This window comes from Bos taurus, chromosome 16, assembly GCF_002263795.3.
Source record: "Bos taurus isolate L1 Dominette 01449 registration number 42190680 breed Hereford chromosome 16, ARS-UCD2.0, whole genome shotgun sequence".
Classification (NCBI taxonomy): Eukaryota; Metazoa; Chordata; class Mammalia; order Artiodactyla; family Bovidae; genus Bos; species Bos taurus.
The window spans coordinates 43096954-43121193 of record NC_037343.1 but is presented as its reverse complement, the minus strand read 5'-3'; the positions used below and the strand labels follow the sequence as shown (position 1 = coordinate 43121193).

Here is a 24240-nt window from a genome sequence, read left to right as displayed (position 1 = left end):
TGCCTCACCTTAGGACTTATTGTTACTTTTCTTTATTTAATAATTAGCCAATGTATTCTTAATACTATTCCATTTTCCTCTAAGTATGCTTAAAAAGTAAGTCAAATAAGTCAATAACTAATTATCTTTTTCCCTGCAAGAGAAATTGCATTGTAGATTACAAAACTTGAATAACAAGTTAGTACAGAAACAAGAGGAATATAAACCAGAAGTCTCTGTTCTGCACCCAGAGAGACCTGGAGTCGTATCTCACAGAGATCGATTTAATGACCTTTTTATACCCCCTGCTGATAAAACATATTAGAAAACTGAAAAGTTTCACAGTGGTAATGGATATAATTTCACAATACTGAATTAGATATTAGAAATGGTGAATTAGACTCTCTGTATGTCCCTATGGTCTGCAAATTTAATATGTGCCTTTAAACATACAAAAGAAATTCATTAACTTGAGAAACAAGTTTGTGGCCATAATCAACATTGATGCATCACCTTCTCTACCATTACTTGTGTTTAAAATTCTGCAGTTCTATCTTTAGAATAAGAATTGTGCGTCTGGGCTTCCGTGACGGTCCAGTGGTTAAGAATCCACCTTCCAATGCCCGGGGTTCGGGTTTGATCACTGGTCAGGGAGCTAAGATCCAACATGCTTCGGTGCCAAAACACCAAAACATAAAACACGAGCAGTGTTGGAACAAATTCAATAAAGACTTTCAAAATGGTCCACGTCAAAAAAAAAAAAGGAAAAGAATAGTAGGTTCATTACTATGATGGTTGCATAGATTATATCATGAAAGAGATATACCATTTGTCTGATGCAGAAGGAAAAGAAAAAAAAAGGATAGTTGGTCTGAAACATGACAGTTTCTTTTCCATGCCCTTCACAACTACTATTACACAGAGAACATATGAACTTGCAATTAGAGGACCTGGTGGAACCTTATGGTTCAATATGTAAAGAAAGCTGGAATGGCTTTTCTGAAGAAGACCCAAAGCCCATCTTCTAGTCTGTTCCAGAACATTCTGAAAGGCAGGGGGCAGAGGAGTATGTAAGTAGCTATAATGATTAGGCTAAAGGCATTTACTGACACTGACACGAAACCCAAGGTTTTCTTTGGCATGTTGCTGGCCACCAGCTACATGGGGTCTCGTCTGGTTCGTTTGGGGTTCTCCATGTCTCCAGGCAGTGAACTCGTCCTTGCTGAAATGCTCCTCAGAGAACGCAAGCTCTGCACCTGCTGGAGGCGTAGCCTAAGTTCCTGATTACAGGCCTGTTGAACGGCTTCCGTCTTCTTTAGGTCCCAGTTCAAAGCAACAGCCAGTGCTTTAGGGTCCTCCTTGGCAACCAACTGTGGTAAGAAGAAGAATCATTGAAAACCAGCCCCTCTGCTGCTCTCGCGATTTTCTTTAGGGGAGGTGAGAGTCGGCAGTGTCAGTCTCTAGCTTTATGCTGAGATGCCAGGTTTCCTTCCTATTAAGCCGTCACAGGCGTCTGCTCACCGTACAACAACAGGAAAGGACCTCTAGAGAGCAGTTTACTTGGAGCATAAAGTCCTCTGCTCACAGGAAATTTAGCCAAGTTCAATTCAGTACAGCCTCTTTCCCTTCTAGCTACACTGAGGTAGTGCTGGGGACAGGGACAAGGAGGAGCACCCACTCTGATGGATTCCCTTCTAGTTCCCTGGTCTGAAAGTCAGTACAAGATGACCCCGTTGCACAGGTCCTTCGAAGGAATATTTCATGTACCTCTGGGCCTGTGGATCTTTTTCAACCACTGGCAGATGCATCTCAGAAGCCTGAGTCCTGTAACTCCTCCCTGTCGGAATCAGACATTTCATTACCTACTCTGGACTAGAGAATAAGATTGGATGATCTAAGAGAGTGTATCCATTTTGTTTAAGATTTAGATTATGTGAGACATTTGCAAACGCTTTGCATGTGGTGGTTTAGTTGCTAAGCCGTGTCCAACTCTTGGGACCCCATGGATAGGGAAGCCTGACAGGCTATAGTCCATGTGGTTCTCCAGGCAAGAATACTGGAGTGGGTTGCGATTTCCTTCTCCAGGGGTTCTTCCCAACCCAGGAATCAAACCCAGGTCTCCTGCATTGTAGGCGGATTCTTTACCAACTGAGCTACAAGGGAAGCTTTGCATGTAATATTAGGCAAACTGGAAGCTATGATTCAGGGTCTGCAGAGGTGAAAAAACCCTGATACAAGTGTCTCCCTGCAAAGGTCAGGGTCCCTGGTGCTCGCCCACCTCCAGATCCTGACTAGACAAACTCAGCTCTGGGGCAGGTTTCTCCTTCAGCGCCAAGAGGATCTGGCTTGCAGGCGTAACTTCGGAGAAGCTCTCTCTAATGCCTGTGTCAACAGCATCGCTCTCGTCCCCAAGGTCAGCTCTGGACTCTGCAAAGCAGATGTGAGATAGAGGACACATCAGCATGCCACGCGCACACACAGCCACCCCAACAACCAGCCAGAGCAATCAGGCGGGCAGATGGCAGCCTGCCATCTTAGAATACCCACAGCTGTGCCATCACTCTTCTTGAGCACACGGGAAGCATCTGGCTCGCTCTCAAGGAAAGGCTCCTACCGAGATCTCAGCATAATGCCTACCTTGCTGCTTCGACAAGATGCCACCTTCCTTCTCCAAAGCCCGAAGGTAAAGTTCCAGGAGCTGCCTGGACTGACGGGCTTCCTCTCTCTGGTCAAGCACCTGCTGGAGGGTGTTCTGGAGCCCCTGGACTGCCACATGACTTTGGCTGAGTTCCTGAGCCAGCTCCGAACACGGGACATCAATGAGCATCTGACAAACAAATACGGGCTTTAAGACATCTGAAAGTACTTTCCGAACATGATGTTATGTCTCTCAAATGCATCAATTTCAAAGACTCATTTCATCTAGTTCCCAAAGTTACCCAATATGGCTGCCTGAGAGTTAGGAGTGATGTGCTGTGCTGCACTAAGTCTCTTCAGTCATGTCTGGCTCTTGGCGACCTCATGGACTGTAGTCCTCCAGGCTCCTCTGTCCATGGAATTCTCCAGGCAAGAATCCTCTTGCAGGGGATCTTCCTGACTGAGGGACTGAACTTGCGTCTCTTAAGTCTCCTGCACTGGCAGGCAAGTTCTTTACCACTAGTGCCACCTTGGGAAGCCCGAGAGTCAGGAGAGAGGCACATAACTTTTTCAGTTTCCCTCTGGTGAAAGAATTAGGAAAATGTTGCCTTTAGTACCTTATTAAAAACAAAACAGGATGTCCCTGGTAGTCTAGAGGTTAAGACTCTGCACTCCTACTGCAGGGGGCTCAGATTCGATCCCTGGTTGGGGCACTAAGATCCCACCTGCTGCACTCACTATGCACCACCGAGAAAACAGACGTAAAACGCTTAGGACAGAAAGTGACAAGGAGGGCTGCAGGAGTTTGTGAAAGGCTTCTTTGAGGAGCCACTTTATAAGTTACCCTTAACTTTGATATTGCATCCATTTTTGAACAAGTAATATTAATACACATTCATAAGGTCCAACATTTAAGAGGCACAAACTTTGTGAGTGAAGTACTAGTATTACCACCATTTCATAGATGAGGAAAACGAGGCAAGAGCAGTTAATAACTTTGCAAGGATCAGTGTCAGTGCTAATCCTTAGGCTCCTGTGCTCTTCCCTTCTCTCCCTTCCATTCTCGCTCCCCATGGTTCCTTTACCTGCCATTTTTCTCCTACCTGCCATGTGGCTAGCCTCTGCAAGCTCCTGTCCTAAGCTTCCCCGTGCAGAGTCTAGCTGCCAGGGCTGGGTTCACTTGTATTCCAGCATCCCTGTTCTGGTGAGGACTGTTATGCCCTTTATCCTAAGGGTATCATAATTTGCTAGTCTGTTGGGATGGGAAGGGATCTCATGACCCCTTTCTGTTTCTTAAAGAAGAAAAAACCAAAGAAGAAAAAAATTCCTGCCTTTCCTTTGCCTGGCCCCAACCTTTCCATGGCAGGTACCTCTTGTTCTTCAGTTTCTTTCTGTGTCCCCTCTTGGGACCTGCCAATGTTTCTCAACTAAACTTCTATGAATTTATTCTATGGACAAGCACGTGTGCAAAATGACACTGGTCTAAGTTTTTTTGCAGCACAGACTGAATAGCGAGACTGATAACAACATGCATGTCCCCCACTGGGGAGACTCATTAAATGAGTTATGGTGGGACTTCCCAGATGGTCCAGTGGCTAAGAGTCTGCTTTCCCAACACAGGGGGCTTGGGTTCAATCCCTGGTCAGGAAACTAGGCCCCAAATGTTGTAACCAAGAGTTCACATGCCTCGACTAAAGATCCTGCATGTCACTATTAAGACCTGGCTCAGCAAAATAAATAAATAGAAAAATGTAGGCATGAAATGGAATACTATGCAGCAATGAAAAAGAACAAGGTATCTTTTGTAAAGTGATCTGGAAAACTTTCCAAACTTCTTTGAAACAGAAAGTGCAAAGTGTGATGAAAGTGGAAGAGGAGGACATGTATATGTAATTGTATATAAAATGGGCTTCCCAGGTGGCTCAGTGGTAAAGAATCCACTTGCCAATGTAGGAAACTTGGGTTCAATCTCTGGGTTGGGAAGATCCCCTGGGGTAGGAAATGGCAATCCACTCTAGTATTCTTGCCTGATAAATTCCATGGACAGAGGAGCCTGGGGTTGCAAAGAGTTGGTCACGACTGAGCGAGAGCATATATAAACTATCTCTGGAATGGGAAACTGGCAGACTGGCTGTCTCCAGGAAGGAAAGCTGGGTGGCTGGGGACAGAAGTCAGACTTTTTCTGTATATCTGTTTTTTCCAAACAGCTTTATTGAGATATAGTTCACACAGCACACAATTCACTGATTGAAGCATATAAGTAAGTGGAGTTTAGTAAAATGAGTGTGCTTTTTTTGTGATTGTGCAATCACAGCCACAGTCTTAGAACACAGTCACCAGCCCAGAAAAAACTGTACCCATCAGTAGTTACTCTCCTTCCTACTCACAGTCTCCAGAAACCCAACCCCCAGGCAACCACTAATCTACCGTCTACCTCTACAGACTTGCATAGTTTGGCTATTTCATAAAAATGCTATCATGACATCTGTGGCCTTTCATGTCTGGCTTCTTTCATTTAGCCCAATGTTTTCAAAGTTTCTCCACGTTATTGTCATTGTTAGGTGCTAAGTCCTGTCCAACACTTTGCAACCCCATGGACGGTAGCTCGCCAGGCTCCTCTGTCCATGGGATTCTCCAGGTAAGAGAATTGCCATTCCCTCCTCCAGGGGATCCTCCTGACCCAGGGATCAAATATGAGTCTCCTGTACTGCAGGCAGATTCTTTACTGTCTGAGGCACCAAGGAAGCCTAATGTATTAATACTTCATTCCTTCCTATGGCTGAATAAAATATTCATTATTTGGATAGACAACATTTTATTTATTCATCAGCTGATAGACATTTGGTTTGTTTTATTCTTGGCTATGTCTCTTGGATTTTGAACCATGTGAATGTATTAGTATTATTTATTTAAAATAAATATATGAAGATTAAAAAATAACCAAAAGGTCATCTCCTTCAAGGAGACTTCCTTGATCTCCCAATCTAGAGTAGCCCCCACCATCTGGGCACACTGCTGGTTTCGTCTGCCTCCTTCCACCAGAATTTGAGTTTCATCAGAGCAGGGACTGTGTCTGGCTTGTTCACCACTGTGGGTGGTAAGCTGCTTCAGTTGTGTCTGACTCTTTTGAGATCCCATGGACTGTAGCCCACCAGGCTCCTCTGTCCATGCGGATTCTCCAGGCAAGAATCCTGGAGTGGCTTGCCATGCCCTCTTCCAGGGCGTCTTCCTGACCCGGGGATTGAATCCAGGTCTCCTGCATTGGTAGGCGGGTTCTTTTCCACTGCCACAACCGGGGAAGCCCTGTAACCCTGTGCAAAGAACTATGCCACACACAAGGGAGGGGCTCAATAAGTATTTTTCTGAATTACCACATACTATTTTTACCCCAATTTTACTGGAGAGGAAACATAAGCAGAGAGGGTAAGTGACTGGCTACAGTCTTTGTGATGGAGCTGAGATTTAACTCACATTCTTTAGCAGTACCTCCTTGTCCCACCCCTTGGGCCTAAATAGTCTACGTGGGGCTGTGGCATCTGTATTTTTTAAAAAAAGCTCCACTGGTGATTCTGATGCAGAGTGAGGAGTAAAAAATTTCTACTCCAGCAAGAGAATTAGAAAAATGAAGAACCTTGGCTGTCATCTGAGAACTACTTAAAAATGAAGGAATAATGAAATTATGGTGGCAAGATGCGTGGAAAGTAGGCCGCGGAGGGCAGCAGAGGCCAGATGAGTGTGGCTGCGGAGGAGGCTCACCTGGAGCTCCTCCTCGGACAGCAGTATGATGCTGGATAGGTCTTCCTTCAGCTGCCTGGCCACGTTTTTCCACTTCAGCCCTGCCCCGCTGTCTGTTTCATCTCTGTCGAAGGACTCTTGGGTAATCCAAGCAGTACCTCCATCTGATACAGGAAGAAAATGCCAGTTAAGAGTCAGATTAACCTGCAGTGCTCTTTTCACTTCCTCCCCCAACTCAGACCTCCAGGATGTCAGCACGTCCTTCCGACCGACCATTTAGAATAATTTCGATGCTGAAGGAAGCACCTTTTCTCAGGGATTCATGGGAAAACCAATCCCCATCTAGGGCCTTAACTTTCCCACTTGTTCTATCTTCCATTTATTTCTGTGTGAAACTGCTCTGTATTCTTTTATGGAAAGCCACTTAAATCCAGTGTACGGTCATGCATACCCAGGGTGCCACCGTGCTTCCCTTTAAGTTAGTTTTTTGTCTATTTCCGTATCCAAAAATGTTTTTCCTCATCAGCATCTCTCTGTGCTTGGGGATGGGTCTGTCTCTCTCTTTTTAAACTTTTTATTTTGCATTGGAGTATAGCTGATTAACAATGTTGTGATAGTTTCAGGTGGACAGCAAAAGGACTCAGCCGTACATGTATTTGTCCTCCCCCAACTCCCGATCCAGGCTGCCACATAACACTGAGCAGAGTTCCCTGTGCTGTACAGTAGGTCCTTGTTGGCTATCCATTTTAAATACAGCAGTGTGAACATGTTCATCCCAAACTCCCTAACTGTCGGGATGAGTCTCATTCTTTTTTTTTTTTTTTAATTAAATTGTTTGGCAGCACAGGGTCTTAGTTGCAGCATTGGGGATCTAGTTTTCTGACCAGGGATCTAATCCAGGCCCCCTGCATTAGAAGCTTGGAGTCTTAGTCACTGGATCACCAGGAAAGTTCAGGTCTCATTCTTGACTGGAGGAGCTGCAGCCACTATTTGCTGTCTCTAGGGCCCGAGTAAAAAGGTGGTTGGGAAAGTCATTGCTGAAGGGTGATTTCCACACTTTGGTGGCCTGGGCACTCTCCTCAAGACACTTCTTTAGCTCTCTGATCCTTGCTCATCCATATTAGTTCCCTCTGTATTGCCGGTGAGGATGACGGTAATGATAGTGACAGGGAGTATTGATTTATCTGACTGTATGCCAGATAAGCCCCACTCCAGTACTCTTGCCTGGAAAATCCCATGGACGGAGGAGCCTGGTGGGCTGCAGTCCATGGGGTTGCTAGGAGTCGGACATGACCGAGCGACTTCACTTTCACTTTCCACTTTTATGCATTGGAGAAGGAAATGGCAACCCACTCCAGTGTTCTTGCCTGGAGAATCCCAGGGATGGGAGAGCCTGGCGGGCTGCCGTCTGTGGGGTCACACAGAGTCGGACATGACTGAAGCGACTTAGCAGCAGCATGCCAGATAAGATGTAAATGCTTTCTATCAGTGGCTCTTTCCTGGGAGTGATTCTGCTCACCACACACCTGTAGACATGTGACAATATCTAGAGGCATTTTGGGTTGTCACAATTAAGGTGAGGAGACGCTACTGGTACCTAGTGGGTAAAGGCCAGCAATGCTGCTAGGTATCCTACAATGCACAGGACAGCACCCCCACAACAAAGAATTTCCTGGCCCAACATGTCAACAGCATTGTTGAGAAGCCCTGGCTTGATATGTACTATGTTCTCGCATCCTTACAACAACCCGAGGAGACAGGTACTATAACTACTGTCTCAATAAGGGGCTGAGAAGTTAGATAATTTGCTCAGGGTCACGTGACTATTAAACGGCAGAGCTGGGATTCAGACCAGGTAGTTTGACCCTATCTGTGGCCCAGATCTCTCTGCCCTGCTGTGTTTTAGTTGCTGTGGGTCCGTGAGTTACTTGAGACCTGACTCCATCTCATTCATCTTCATCCCCTGACTCAGCGTCACTCTGGCATACAGAAGGTGCTCAGTAATGCTTGCTGCATAAATGCTGAAACAGCCAGCCAAACAGCAACCAGGTGCCGCGTGTAGTAAAGTACATCACGATGGAGGGTATACTGTATATACGGCCAGCATTTCTTACCTGAATTGTGTGTCCACTTCTCATTCCCAGCCAATACCACAAACTTAGTATTGGCAGGAAGACATAGGAAGTAATCATCATCATCCACTATGGTGCCATCCTCTGCCAGGACCAGGGTTACTGGTGCCAGGGACTTATCAATGGCCAGAATGTCACAAGCTGAGAGGAATAAAATGTTTGGCAATTGACAAATATCCATAGGGAAATTATATCTGTTTTGTACTCAATATGTATGCCCCCAGAGCCTAGAAAAATCCCTGGTAGCTAATAATAACTATAATGATGACCACTAATACTAATATAACATTTACCATGTGCCTGGTACTATACTAAGTGCTTTTCATATACAGTACTTAATTTCATAACAATCCTGTGGTAGATACTATTGTTACTCCCATTTTTACAGATGTCAAACCCAACACTCAGAGAGGTTAAGTAACTTGCTCAAGGTCACACAGTAAGTAACTGGCATTTAAACCCATATAGTCTGGCTCTTGAAAACGTTTTTTCTCCAGCTACTCAATATCCTCATTAGGATGCACTCGACTCTTTCCTTGGATGAACAACCAACAAAAGTCTGATTTGATTCTTTGAGAATAAGCGCCTTTCTTTCATTTTCTCAGTGGTCTAAATGACTCAAATTCTCCCATGTGTCCAGAGAAAAAGAAAATTTTAAAAAAGAAAGAAAAAAATACTTTACGTTCTTGCAGTATTTCACAGTCTTACTAACCTATAGGAAAGAATAAAGGAGGCAGAAGACAGAAGATTGTAACAGGAACTTTTCATCTGTGTGATCAATGGGCAAGAGGTTTTGTCCAGGGCAGGTCTGTACTTGCCTAATGATGGCAATGCCTAAAATGCTAATGGGACTAGAGCACGCAGAAAAGTAGCCGAGAGACTACAAATATCATCAGGCAATATCGTCTTGCACCCAGCAAACCTTTCACAGGCCGAGCTCCAAACCCTGCAGAGGCCGAGCTCCAGAAACACAAGCACTTATATGGGCCTCTGCGCCAAGTGCATCCAGCCACTGCACTAAAGGGGCACTAAAACTTAAGAACCCTCACTCCAAGAAAAATTATGTAAACACTTATATGGCAAAAGCTATGTCACTGAAGCATTTAGAGTGCTTTGGTTGTTTCTGTGTCTCTGAAAGACTTCTATCGGATACCGGCTAGGCTGAGTGACTCTGGGAGAAGCTCTGAACAGGCAGACATACATACACCTTCACTACCTGCCTAGGGATGACTCACACGTTTAACCTCAAGAAGTTTTTTCGGTAAACAGTTTATTGCTACAGGCTAATAACTTGTAAGTCATTTGAATATATCATCTCCTTGGAGAGTCCCAACAATTCAGTGAAGCAGGGCTGGAAATACAGCCACTTTGCCGATGAGAAAATTGGGGATCAACAGATGGTTACCTGCAAGGTCAGGCAACTAGTAACAACAGTATGAGGCTCAGAACTTTTGAAAGCTAGGTCACTCACAGCAGCTGTTTCTTGTCTGGACCTCTGGGACGGTGGGTAGCGGCTCCCTCTTTACCGCACAGGTACCTGCTAGAGCTGACGGTGGAAACCCGCCCCCATCTCGCTGTAGGCTCACCTGGGGGCCCCAGTACCACCTTAGGGAGCCCGAGTGGCAGGACTACACCAGGCTGGGTTCGATCCACAATCTGAGTCACCGGAAGCAAGACACCGAAGTAGAGTCTGTTTTAATTCATTTGCATATTGCTTCCCGTCTGCCTTTCCACCATATGAATCTCACATAAAGTAAATTAAGTTAAAACGCTTGGCACAAACGCTGTGAAACTGATAAGTCGCTATACCCACGTGAGTCATATCTGTCCCAAGGCTCCTCCACCTGAGTTACAAGAAGCCCCAAGTCGTCTTTCTTGATCTCGGTTAGCCCCGCTGGCCATCCTCACCCTGCCCTTGGCTCCCTTCAGCCCGGGCTCCAGCCCTCCAAGCCCTCGCCCCGGTCCCGTGCCTACCTTTGTTCCTCAGCTCCTTGAGGCAAGAGGCCGCCACGCCGTGCTGTTCCCGGCTTTTGTTGCGGCGCAGCAAACACTGCTTTAGAGCCCGGATCTCGCCGGGTTCCGGAGCTGCAGGGCCGCCGGGGACCTCCATCCTCTTCAGGGTGGGACCAGACCGACTAGAAGTCAGGGAGGAGGGGACGCCGGAGTCCTCCCCAATTCCACCCCCCACGGCATGCCGGGAAATGTAGTTCTCTTCGTGGCAAATCACGCGTCGGACCAAGGCACGCCGGGAGATGGAGTTCTAGCTGCTCCTAATCACCTGCGGCTCACGGGGGCATGCCGGGAGCTGTAGTCTGTGGGTTCAAAGCCAACTTAGGTCGCGCAATTCAGTCCAGGAGGTGTTTTTGTTTTCCTACCTTATATTAAGGAGTTGCATTTGCCCGTTCAAAATGAGGTCAGTAGGGGGTAATTTTGCAGTATGATGGACACGCGTGTATATTTCCTTGAATTATTTCCTTGAACTCTTTCTTCCATGTATGTTGTTTAGTTGCTAAGTCGTGTCCCACTCTTTTGGGAACCCCTGGACTGTAGCCCGCCAGGCTTCTCTGTCCATGGGATTTCCCAGGCACGAATACTGGAGTGGGTTGCCATTTCCTTTCCCAGGGGATCTTCCCCACCCAGAGATCGAACTGGGGTCTCCTGCATTGCAGATTCTTTACCGCTGAGCCACCGGGGTCTCAAAGAGTAGGACAGGACTGAGCGAATGAACTGAACTAAGCCGACTGGGAAGCCTCTTTTGCATATATAAATGCATGATATTAATACTTAAAGCAGTGTCATTTTACTTTGTACTGTTTGTTTTTCCTTTCCAACCTGAAAAGATCTATAAAATGTCCCAAACTTCATGCTGATTCGAAGGAAATCAGTTTTAAAAATTGATGACTGTAGTTTTCAGTCTTGCTGAAGACATAACAGAGAAGCACAAAATACTCCCACATTTCCACGCATTCGATTCTCTGCTTCAGATCTGTAGATTGGGTTGGAACCTCGGAATGAAATGCTTAAATGTTAGGTTAAACATTATAATCTCAAATCAGAGAGAAAAGGGGAAATCTCATCACTGTTGAGATTGTCCAGATGCTGCTTGACAACATATTTGTCCTTGTTCTAATACTGCTACTTAGGGAAAAGTCTGTGTTTTTCACTCCTGAAAAACCAACACTTAAGATTGAAATAATACAAAAAATATCAAAAAGTTTCCTGGCTTAAAAGGGGGGCATTTTATATAAACAAGGAATAATTTGTTATTCCTGTTATTCCTGGCCTGCTGCAGTCCATGGGGTCGCAAAGAATCGGACACGACCCAGCGATTGAACTGAACTGAAGGAATAATTATCAGCCTGTATTAATCCAGGGTCAATCCCTTTAATATTTTATTAAAGGAAATCAGATATTATCTCATAAGAAAAATACATTTAAAACAGTGTTTGGTAGGAAGAATTGTTAACTGAGGCAATGCTTTTGAATACGCCATCACTGATCAAACACAACTGCGATATGAACTGACTGATATTTCTAATGTATACAGCTCTTTCGTGCATGTAATGTCACAATTGGCTTAAAATCTAACAACTCAACCACTATAAAGTAATAAAGGTTCATAGAAGCCTTACCTCTCCCAAAAGCACTCGCCTTCTGAGTTCTTCTAAAAGACCTGCAGACAGTTATCGGACTCCTGTCTCCAAGATGTTTTAATTATGTGAGTGTGTGTGTGTTTGTGCGTGTGAGTGTGTGTGTGTGTGTGTATTTGGCCTGGACTTGAGAGCAGGAGTTGTCTTTTATCTTATTTCTCACACCACCAAGCAGCCAATAGTAAGCACTCAACAAATGGTACTGAACCAATCATCAATTGATTAATTAATTTCCAAGTCTCTTCACATTGATTAATTAACTACTTAGCGTGTCCCTACATGGGCTGCTGTCTATGGAGTCGCAGAGTCGGACACGACTGAAGCGACTTAGCAGCAGCATATGTGCCCATGGGCAGAGATTTAATTCAGTAAGTATAATACACATATAAGAAAGCAAAGGATAGACTTCGGTTTTGCTGTAAAAGGAGAGACCAAATGGAAATAGCGCATGTTGACCTTGTGGTGGGAGTTCCCCTCTTCTCCCACAGTGACCTGCCCCAACCCCCATCGACAGCTCAGTTCCGGCTACTTTAGTCTGGGCAGAGAGCGAGAGCGAGGGCGCTTGGGAGAAGCCTCGCCCCACGGCGATAGATTAGTCAGGCCTCAAAAAGATGGCGTCCTCGGAGCAGGCTGAGCAGCCGAGCCAGGTAAGGGGAGTGGGGTTGCCCAGTAGTGGTGGCGGGGACCCCCGCTGGAGTTGGGGGGGGTGGCTTGGCGGGTGGCTGGGAGCCCGGTGGGGATCCTGAGCCTCGGAAACAGGCGCCCGCGACCTCTAGCCACCTCCGGGGTCCCGCCCCTCTCCAGGTCCTCGCCGCCCGGCCCCTCCCACGGTGACCCCTCTTTGATCACATTCCCGAGCCGGGGCTCGGAGGCGCCCGCGGCCCCCCCCTTCTCGCCTGCCGGCCCCTGAGGTCCCACTTGTGCTTGGCAGGAGCGGTGGCGGGACCCTTAAGAAATCCCCCAGCCTTGAGCTGCGAGGGCTCCTGCTTGAGAGGGGTGAGAGGCTGGATCGTTCCCGGCCGTTCCGTCCCGGGAGGGGCCTGACTCCCGCAGGGTTCCCACTTCCCCGCAGCCTCAGCCTCCCGGGCCACCCTGCTGCCAGCCTCTTCGTTTTCAGTCACCTTTGCGCTTCCCCTGCTAAGTTGGAGGGTGGGAAATATACTTGGACTCTCAGTGCGTTGGTAGGAAGGGGACTCATTGTAAACAACAGACGCCACCGAGCTAATGGCTGGTAATCTGTCCTTGCTGCCCAGTTTGGTTTTCTCAGCCAGACTCCAGCCTTTCAGTCATAGGTGCAGCCGAATCCCACTCCAGTTCGGGGACCTTGAAAGTGCTCACTCCTGTTAGGAAGCAGTGGATGATAAGGCTTCTGAAGGCGTTTGTAGTCCAAAGGTGGGGTGGACTGGGGGTAAGCGGTGCTTTACAATTACTGAGTGTGTGCCATCATGCCGAGGACAAATTACGCTTATTATCTCGTTTAATGCTCATTACAACCCTTATGAAGTACAGGCTATTAAGCGCCATTTTGCAGGGTCTGTAACGAGCCTGATTAAGCCTGGATTTGTGTGTGACTCCACTAGTTAGTCCTGCACGTGTAAGTTTAGTTAGGATTGGACAGAGGAGGAAGAAAATGGTGTCAACCTGGACTCATCTTCATTTCTCACCTCCTTGAAACACCTGTGGACTTTTCAGCCGCCTACTGGTATTTCACTTCCTTCCTTGGCAGAAGAATACCACTTAGTGTTTCTTATTACTCTTTCATTCTTTATGATAAGTCCATTACAGGAATTGCACTTAGAGAAGTAGCGTGTTCCCCAGACCAGCTTCCGATAGCGAAGCGAATGATTCAGAGAGATGTCTGCATTGTAAAACATGAGAAATAAAGAGGGCTGCTTTGGTCTTCTCACTGTCGAAAATTCTGGAGTGTGGGGAGTGTCCTGAGTTGGAGGGTGTGGGACTCTTCATTCTTGCCTTAACCCACTTAGCTTGCTAACATACCGAGGTTCCTCGGAATCTGGGCTTCTTTGAACTCTTATATATTAGGAATGCCTATAGGCTGGGATTAAAGGATGCCAGAACGTGTAATTTTCCTGTAACTGTGAAGGTTTCTAGAATTTTTGCCACTGGGAGGCTTTTTAGCACCCAGGGAGTCCTTTGGTTCTAGAAATTGTCTTCTCTGTGCACGTGGACAGGATCGAAGGTCCTGAAGGGGATTTTGGCTGGCCTCTGTTTGGTTTTCAACTCTGCTTCTCCTTTGCCCTCCTTTCCAAAGCTGGTAGAGATGGGATTGCATCAGAACATGCTGGCAGACTGGGGCAAAACTTAAATGTTTCACACCAGATTCTGTCACTGTCTGACAGTAAGCTGCAAATGCATGCATTTTAAGTGAACAGTTGCTTCGCATTTCATTTTCTAGTCCTGATCAGTGGTTTCCCCATTTCTCCAGTAAAACACAGTGGAACTGAAAGAACTGTTTGTATATTCCCCCAAACCTGGTTTGGGTGTGAGAAGAACACATCACACCTGTGGGACTGAGCCAGTATTCTGTCTCTTGTAGATAGTTTGTTAGCTTTGTGGCATCAGTCTCTTGTTTTGAAAGATTGAGGGTAGATAACCAGCACTTTCTTTGAAAGGCAGTATAGAGCAGTGGTTAAAAGTATGGACTCTGAAGCCATCCCCACTGGTCTAGAATCCTAGCCCCACTACTTACCAACTGTGTTGGTCTTGGATAAGTTGCTTCTTTGGCCTTAGTTTCCCCATCTGTAAAATAGGAATAATACTAGTGCCTATCTCATAGCACTGGTCTGAGGATTAAATGAATTAACTTGTTTTAGAACAGTGCCTAACATAGTGTGTTATCTGTTAGTATTCCATGTAGTAAACTCTGGAGTTTCATGCACAAGTCATCTAAGCCTTTCCTCAGTCCCTGTTGTAATATTTTTGGGAGTGTGAGTTTTCATATGTTGACCAGAAGTTCACTAAAGTTTTATTTGCTCTTAAGTAATCGCCTTAAAATTTAAAGGAATACCCTAACTGGTGATTATCCTTGCTGTCCTTTGTAACTTAGATTTCACTGGTATACTTGCTTTTTCATAAGGGTATAATCATTTTATTCTATCTTCAAAACAGTCTGTTGGAATTGCATTTATTGCTTCATACTCTAGTCGTGTTTACTCCACATTACTCTGTTTTGCAAGGCTAATCTCTTATCAAAGTCCCTTTTAGTCTGTACATGTTATGGGCCATAGGAACAGGAAATGTTATCCCTATTTCTGTACTTTCCCACCAGCTTTTCTGTCTCTAGTGAAGAGCAGAGGCATGGTTCAATCCAATGGTTTAATGATTGTTGAGAACTGAGAATATTACGGAATATAGGTTTCCAGTCTGTTCATGTTCACTGGATATAGTTGATTATGGACTGAAAAAACACAGAAGCAGGGAAGGGAGAAGAGTACAGCAAAGATGTTATGGAGAGAAAGGCTTGTTTTCCTGATTGATTTTGGTTTGAACTCCAGCACTCACTCACTCACTCTTGGACTTAACCACTCGACCTGTCTGTGCCTCAGTTTTCTTCTCTGTAAAATAGGAGTGATAATAATTAACCTAGAAGGTTGCTTTGAGGGTTGACTGAAGTTACAGATTTTAAGAGTATGTGGTACATTTTGAGTGCTCATGTTGTGAATGTTAATTTCCTTCTCCAGGTCTCTGCATACAGTTCTGGAAGATTATTGAACTTTTGAATAGCAAGTTCAAACAAGATATTTTGTCCCTCACTCTTATTTTGAGAAGTTTTCAACCTATAGAAAAGTTGAAAGAATAATACAGAGAATTCCTCTGAATCTCTCATAAAAGTGAACGAGATGCATTGTTTACCTTTTGCTGAATTTGCTCTATTTCAGTCTCTTTATATTTTTCTTTTCTTTGGTAAGAATTTGATAGTTACAGACATGGTATTTCATTCAAGAATACTTCACCTTGTCTCTCATAAGAGTAAGGTTATTCTTCTACATAACCATAATACCACTATCACAAAGGAAGTTTGATATTGATAAAATATTATTTATTAATACAGACCACATTCAAATGTTTCCAATAAAAAACAAATTCAGGATCCAGTCAAGAAATAGGGAGTGCATTGATTTGCCTCTTTAGTATAATTTAGCATGATTCCCTAGCCTTTAAAATTTAAAAAAAAAAAACACTTTTTATTGGTGTTTAATATACACCCAGGAAGTCCACTAGTTATGTGTACAGCTTGGTGAATGTTCACAGAGTGAACACAATCCTGTGTAACCAGTACTCAGATCAAGCAATCAAACATAACCGGGACCTCAGAAACCTCTTCAGCATCCCTCCTGTTACTGTCCAGTCCCCAAAACATTGCCCCTATCCTGACTTAATGTCCATATGTTAATAGCTTTTTGAGTGACTGAGTCTTTGTGGCCAAAAGCTTTACTGTGGAATTCAAATAAATGTGTTGTGGTCAGTTTTGACAAATATATATATACCTGTTTAACCACCACCACAGTCAAGATCAAAACAATTCCAGTATTCCCAAACATTCCCTTACTCTGCTTCCCCAGAAAATCCTAGCCTTTGGCCTCTGGGAATCTGAGCTGCTTTTTTACCACTAATAGATTATATTTGTCTCTCCTAGAATTACACGTGAATGTATTCATAATGTATATAATCTTTTGTGTCTCACTTCTTTTGCTCAGAATAGTGTTTGTGAAATTTTATATTGTTGTACATATGGCTTAGCAGTAAAGAGTCTGCCTGCAATGCAGATGTGTGTTTTTTTATTTTTTTATTTTTTTTTATTTTTAAACTTTACAATATTGTATTAGTTTTGCCAAATATCAAAATGAATCCGCCACAGGTATACCTGTGTTCCCCATCCTGAACCCTCTTCCCTCAGGAGATGTGGTTTTGATCCCTGGGTCAGGAAGAAGATCCCTTGGAGAAGGAAGTGGCAACCCACTCTGGTATTCTTCCCTGGGAAATCCCATGGACAGAGGGTCCTGGTGGGCTTTATAGTCCGTGGGGTTGTAAGAGTTGTATGTGACTGAGCAGCTGAACCACCACCACCACCATGTATCAGTAATTCATTACTTTTTGCTAGTGTGTAGTATTCCATTGTATAGGTAAATCAACAGCACAGTTGATCTGTGTACCACTTGAACATTTGGTGTATATTAATTGCCTGTCGTCTAACAATGTTATTACAAATTTAGCAGCTTCATGCAGCACACATGTATTGTCTCACAGTGTCTATGGGTCAGGAGTCAGGACACCATTTAGCTGTGTCTCCCAAGGCAGCAGTCAAGCTGTCTGTCAGGGCTGTGATCGAATCTGAGTCTTGACTGGGGAAGGATTTGCTTCCGAGCTCATGTGGTTGTTGGCAGCATTTGGCTCCTTGTGGACTGCAGCGTGAGGACCCCGTTTTGTCAGCAGCTGTCAGCTAGAGGCTGCCCTCAGCTTCTGCCACATGGGTCTTCCCCAGGCGGCCACTTGTTTCTTCAGAGGTGAATGGATATTACAGTCTTACGTAATGTAACCACATATGTGTAATTACATGTGTTCTGTACAATTACAATTACCATACTATATTGGCCAGAAACCTGTCGCAGTTCCTGCCCACTTTCAAAGGGACAACACAAGGGCATGAATGCCAGGAGATGGGGATCGTGGGAGTCACCTCAGAGACTCTTCCCCACATGGTTGGTTCTAGTTTTGGGCTACTATAAATACTCATGTGTGTTTGTGGAAACATGTTTTCATTTTTCTTGGTAAATACTTCCCAAGTGTAATTGCAGGGTCACATGATAAGTGTATGTTGAGCTCTGTAATAGATTGCGTTCTTGTTTTGTAAAGTTGTCCTTGTTGTTGTTTAGTCACTAAGTCAGGTGTGACACTTTGTGACCCCATAGACTGCCTGATACCGGTCTTCCCTGACTTCCGGGATTGCCCAGTTTGCTGAGATTCATGCCCATTGAGTTGGTGACACTATCTAACCATCTCATTCTCTGCTGCTTCCCTTCTCCTGCCTTCAGTCTTTCCCAGCATCAGGGTCTTTTCCAGTGAGTTGGCTCTTCACATCAGATGGCCAAAGGATTGGAGCTTCGGCAAAGTTGTACTGTTCTTCATTCCACCAACAATGTGTGAACGTTCTGATGGCCCCACACCCATACCACCACTTGGTATTGTCTGTCTGTTTTAATTTTAGCCGTTTGAGTGTGTAGCTTGCATGACTGTGTAGTGGTATTTCATTGTGGTTTTTCTTTGCATTTCTGTGATGACGAATAACATTAAGCATCTCTTTTCGTGTGCATACTGGTAAAGGCTGAGGTTAATGTTTTTCCCCATATGAATATCAGTTGTTCCAGCATCATTTGTTGATCTTACCATCTTTGTAAAAAAAAATTGAAAAATAGTATATAATAGATCAATTTCTAAACTGTCTTCTGTTCCATTTATCCATTACCTATATGCAAATGAAGTTTCTCCTAATGCAAATGAAGTATAGATGACTCATGAGTTTGAACTGCATTGGTCCACTTGGATTTCTTTTTCAATAAATACACAGTACAGTACATAATATACTACAGTTTATGGTTGGTTGAATCCATAAATATGGAGGGCTAACTGATACTGATTTATAGTTTGTGTGTGTGTGAGTAAGAGAGAGAGAGAGAGAAATCTGTATCTAACTGTCAAGGTAATACTGGCCTATCAGAATGAGTTGGGAATTTTTATCTTTTTTTTTTTTTTGGCTGTGCCATGCACCTTGCAGGACCTCAGTTTCTAGACAAGGGATTGAACCTGGGCCACAGCAGTTGAAGCCCAGAATCCTAACCACTAGGCAACCAGGGAACTCCCTCACCTTTCTTTTCTACTTTCTGAAGTAGTTTGTGTAAGACTGCTATTACTGGGCACTTGCATGGCAGTCCAGTGGTGAAGACTTGTGCATTCTGTTTTTCCCCTAGGGTCAGCTTTGACATAATGTTTCTCAAGGAATTTGCTATCATTTCAGTTGTCAAATATGTTTAAGGTGCTTCATAATATTCCTTTTTTTTTCCCCTCAAGGCTTCTTCTTTTTCCCCATTGTGGACCATTTCTGTAGTCTTTATTGAATTTGTTATAGTGTTATTTCCGTGTTATGTTTGGTTTTTTGGGCACGAGATCTTAGCTTCCTGACCAGGAATCCAACCTGTATTCCTTGCATTGGAAGGTGAGATCTTAACCACTGGACTGCCAGGGAAGTCCCTCCATTATCTTTTATTTAAAAAGAAGTCAATTATTTATTTTATTTTTGGCTGCTCTGGGTCTTCGTTGCCCTGTGCGGGCTTTCTCTGGTTGCGGCGAGTGGGGGCTATTCTTTGTTGTGGTTTTGGGGCTGCTTGTGGTGGTGGCTTCTCTTGTGGAGCTCGGGCTGTAGTCACACAAGATCAGTAGTTGTGGCCCTCCTGTATCTTTTAGATGTCTATAAAATATGCAGAGATTTCCCCCTTTTCATTCCTACTATTGGAAAATAGTGTCTTTTTTTTAAATTGATCAATCTGGCTACAGATTTATCAGTCTTAGTATTCCTCAGAAAATCGGTTTTTATTTTATTTATTTTCCTCTGTTGTTTTTAAGTTTTAAATTTTCTTTCTGTTTACTTTGGGTTTCACTTGTTCTTTCTCTAGCTTCTTTTCTAAAGTCACTAACTGAAACTGTAAACTTCCTTCTAAGCACAGCTTTAGTTGCATTCCACAAATTTAAATATGTTTTCATTTTCATTCAGTTCAGTTCAGTCACTCAGTCGTATCCGACTCTTTGTGACCCCTTCCCTCTCAATCACCAGGCTTCCCTCTCAATCACCAACTCCCGGAGCTCGCTCAGACTCATGTACATCATGTTTGTGACGCCATCCAACCATCTCATCCTCTGTCATCCCCTTCTCCTCCTGCCTTCAATCTTTCCCATTATCAGGGTCTTTGCCAGTGGGTCAGTTCTTCACATCAGGTGGTCACAGTATTGGAGCTTCAGCTTGCAGTCCTTCCAATGAATATTCAGAACTGATTTCCTTTAGGATTGACTGGTTGGATCTCCTTGCAGTCCAAGGGCCTCTCAAGAGTCATCTCCAACACCACAGTTCAAAAGCATCAGTTCTTCAGTGCTCAGCTTTCTTTATGGTTCAACTCTCACATCCATACACGATTACTGGAAAAACCATAGCTTTGACTATATAGACTCTTGTCGGCAAAGTTATGTCTCTGCTTTTTAATATGCTGTCAGTTCAGCATATTTTTCTGTAATTATTTTGTCTTCTTGATTAACTCCCTTATTTTGAAAGTGTCCTTGTTTATCATTGGTAATATCTGTTAGTTTGAAGCTGTCTGAGATTAATATTGCCAGTACAGCTTTGTTATGATTAGTGTTTGCATGGTCTATCATTTTCCATCCTTTGGCTTTTGAGCTGTGTGTGTCGTTTTGTTTAAAATGGGTTTCTTATGGGCAGTCTATAGCTCAGTCTTGGGTTTTCTCACCACTCAGTCTGACAGTCTCTGCCTTTTAACAGGAGTGTTTCATTTGTACTCAAGGTAAATATGAATGTGGGTGGGTTTAAGTCTGAAGTGAGGTCGCTCAGTCGTGTCCGACTTTTTGCGACCCCATGGACTGTAGCCTACTGGGCTCCTCTGTCCATGGGATTTTCCAGGCAAGAATACTGGAGTGGGTTGCCATTTCCTTCTCCAGGGCATCTTCCCGACACAGGGTTTGAACCCAGGTCTCCCGCACTGTAGGCAGATGCTTTACCTTCTGAGCCACAAGGGAAGCCTTCGGGTTTAAGTCTACCATCTTGCAATTTTTTTTTTCATCTGTTTTTTGTTTTCTCTTTTTTTGTCTTCTCTTGGATTGAATTATTTTTTGGATTTCATTTTATCTCTACTGTTGATTTAGCTGTACCCTACCAAGTTTTTTTTTTTTTTTTTTTTTACTAATTAGTGATTGCTCTAAGGTTTACGTTACTTTAAGTTACCACAGCCTATTTTCAAATGATATACTATAAATAATTCACATATAGTGTAAGAACCTAACAGAAATATGCTTCAGTTTTCCCTTTTATCCATTATACTATGTGTCATAGATTTTACTACTACATATGACACAAACCTCACGGTACATTTAAATTATCTTTTAAAAATAAAAATTTGCTAACATGTTGACCATTTCTAACGTTCCTCTTTCATGTAGATTAAGTTTCCATCCAGTATTGTTTTTCTTCTGCTTAAAGAATTTCTTTTAATGTTTCTTGTGGTACAAGTATACTGTTGACGACTACTGCCTCTTTTTCCTTTTGAAAAAGTCTTTAATTTGTATTCATTTTTGAAAGAATTTAATTGGATATGGAATTCCAGGTTGACAGTGGTGGTCGTGTCCTGTCCTCTGTGGGCATTTTAAAGATATTATTTTTTTTGAAATGCCAGATGGCCAAGTTTTTGTGGTTTTATTAACACAAACGCAGTGTGCACACAAGCTGTCTGTTCATTTCTCTGCCGGGCAGCCTGGCATAGGATTGGTGACTCTGAGGGCCGGCAGGATTGCTCTCTCCACACTGGCTTTGAGTTCTTGGAGGAGACGTGAGTAACCTAAGCACAGGAAGGCTGTTGCACGTCAGCACACTTCAGGCTCCCTGAAGTTGTGGACCAGGAACTTCCGGAAGCCACTGGGCAGTACGACCGTGCTCTTGTTGCTCGCGTAACCAGCGTTGGGCACTCGTATCTGGCCCATGAGTTTCTTGAGCACCCTGTTGTCAGTGCCTCTGGGTTTCCATCGTTCCACTTAATTTTGACTTAGCAGTCTGACTGGTGTGGGTTCAACTTCTTGGTCCTCTTTTTGGTGAGCTTCACGAGGGGTCTGAATGTGGCCCTGATGGCTGTCACCTCTGTAAAGTGGGCAGTGCTGAGGAAGAGCCAAAGATACTATCCCATTGTGTTTTTTTTTGTCCTGCACAGTTATTGATCAGAAGTCTGAAGTCATTTTTAATCTTGATTAATATGTGTAGGTAATGTTTCTCTTTTTTTTCTGGCTGCTTATAATATTTTTCCCTTTTCATATATTTTTAGAATTTGGTTATGGTGTACTTTAGTATACTTATGTGTTTCTTCTGCTTGGGGTTTGCTGAGCTTCTGGATCTGTGAGTTTCTAGTTTTCATCAAACTTAGAAATTTTTCAGTCATTATTCAAATATTTTTCTCTTTGGGGTCCCCACCATCCTTCGTTTTAATCAATTTCTGCTGCAGTGTTTTCAAGCGCACTTACTTTTTTTTCCTGTAGTAGCTAATCTGCTGTCATTACCATTCAGTGAAATTTCTATTTCAAATATGTTTATTCATCTCTAGAAGTCCTACTCTCTTCTTATACCTCACATTTCTGTCCTTACTGTGATCATGTTTAAATTATTTTTTAAAAGAAAATCTTTTATTTAATTTATTTGGCTGTGTTGGGTCTTGGTGGTTGCACGTGGGATCTTTAGTTGTGGTGTGCAAACTCTCAGTTGTGGGATGTGGGGTCTGGTTCTCTGACCAGGGATCGAACCTGAGCCCTCTGAACTGGGAGCACGGTGTCTTAGCCACTGAACCCCCAGGAAAGTTCTCTTTTTAAAATTTATTGAGGTTTTTTACTTGACATACAGGATTGTATTAATTTCAGGTGTACAACATGGTTTGATATTTGTATTTTTTAATTGAGCTAAATTCTTGAATAAAGCTGGACTGGTGAGACTCATGGATCTTGTGGACTTGGTTCAGCTTCTGACAGGCAGTTTGGCTGCTCAGACCTTACCCCTCTTTCAAAACCACGTCTGAGCTGCGTGTTAAAGATGGGAGTCTGTCCTCCTCCTCGTCATAAGAAAGTGACTTGTTAGGATTCTTCCAGGGCTCCGACTGGTGTTTGGAGTGGAGCAGTCCTTCATTGTGTCCACCGTAGGACATTCAGTCCCCAGACCCCTGCCTTCTAAATGCCTGTGGGGCTCTCTGGTCACTGTGACAGCCAGAAACACCTCCACACACTTCTAAATGCCTGTCTGGGGGTGATTCCACCCCAGAGTTGAGATCCATTGGGTCATGACATTGCTTTGAGACTGGCCAGGTTTGTATTTTGGTGGTGAAATGCTCCAGGGAAAGACACTGCCATTGTCCTTTGCCTGCTTCATTTTGGCTTATGTATAAGTGGTTCCTTTGTTTTACTCTTTTAACTAAAAAATTAATTAAGTACATATGAATTGAGTATTGATACCAGTTACATTCTAAGTGGTGAAGATCAGCCTTCACCAAGGTGGTAAAGTGCGTGCCTTCAAGGAACTGAAAACTAGCAGGGACAGACATTAATAAATTATATAATGAAGAATTTCAGATGGTATCATAAGGACGTCAACATGCAGAGTAATAAGGATGAATGATGCCTGTCCTGGTTATCAAGCAATAGTTTTCTAAAGAACACAGGTATTTCAGCATAGAGAATCACCTGGAAAATAATCATATTAGGCAGTTCTCAGATTGGTTAAGAAGTCATCTGTGAGGTCACTGTAAGGTCTGACTGACCTCACACAGAGCAGTGAATTGGAATATGATGTGGGGAAATGCTTGCTCCTTTCTCAGCAGCCCCCGAGAATGGTCTTGGAGGTCGGGCTTTGGTGTGCTGAGACCCTAGAAGGCTCTGTGAAGCCAAAATTTGAGGAATTCACAGAGTGTTGCTATTTAAGCTCCTTGGTGGGGCTGTGATTCTTACACACTTTGAATATCCCAGAAAGACTCTGTAAGGAGCCAGCATCAGTGGTGGGTCCCCAAGGAAGAAGAGGCTGTTGGGATGAGAAGGGAGCTTCCTTTTTAAATTTTTTAAAGCAGAGTATATTTACATGGCTCACATAAAAAGGTACAAAAGGATATATGATGAAACAGACTTCTTTGGTGCTGTGTATTGTTTAAAGTTTTTCCTCTAGCAAATATTAGCTGTTCAGGAGATGAACTAATTTAAAGGGAAGTTCCTTGGAGGTTATGATTGACAGTGATTAGTTGTATCTCAGGAAGAAAGTTTTAGTTTAAATCAGAATGAGGCTTCCTGAA

At 43.7% G+C, this 24240-nt stretch overlaps 2 protein-coding genes across 5 annotated transcripts in view; one reads left to right on the top strand and one right to left on the bottom strand.

Moving 5' to 3' along the window:
* Positions 1-247: 247 nt before the first annotated feature.
* DFFA (DNA fragmentation factor subunit alpha) lies at positions 248-10648 on the bottom strand. The gene is given in 6 exon segments (NM_001075342.1): positions 248-1349; positions 2258-2406; positions 2617-2806; positions 6373-6515; positions 8466-8624; positions 10458-10648. Coding segments are annotated over 6 exon segments (990 nt in total). The 5' UTR covers positions 10594-10648; the 3' UTR covers positions 248-1136.
* Positions 10649-12722: 2074 nt separating this feature from the next.
* Positions 12723-24240, top strand: part of PEX14 (peroxisomal biogenesis factor 14) — a 144546-nt gene continuing 133028 nt past the window's right edge. For 2 of the 4 annotated variants that reach the window (XM_059875305.1, XM_059875304.1), the window contains exons 1-2: positions 12723-12780; positions 18187-18333. In XM_059875305.1, coding sequence (XP_059731288.1) covers positions 12745-12780; positions 18187-18333 — 183 coding nt within the window. In that variant the 5' untranslated portion in view covers positions 12723-12744. The remainder of the gene's footprint in view (positions 12781-18186; positions 18334-24240) is intronic. The other 2 variants (XM_005216951.5, NM_001080237.1) reach the window with 2 other exon arrangements.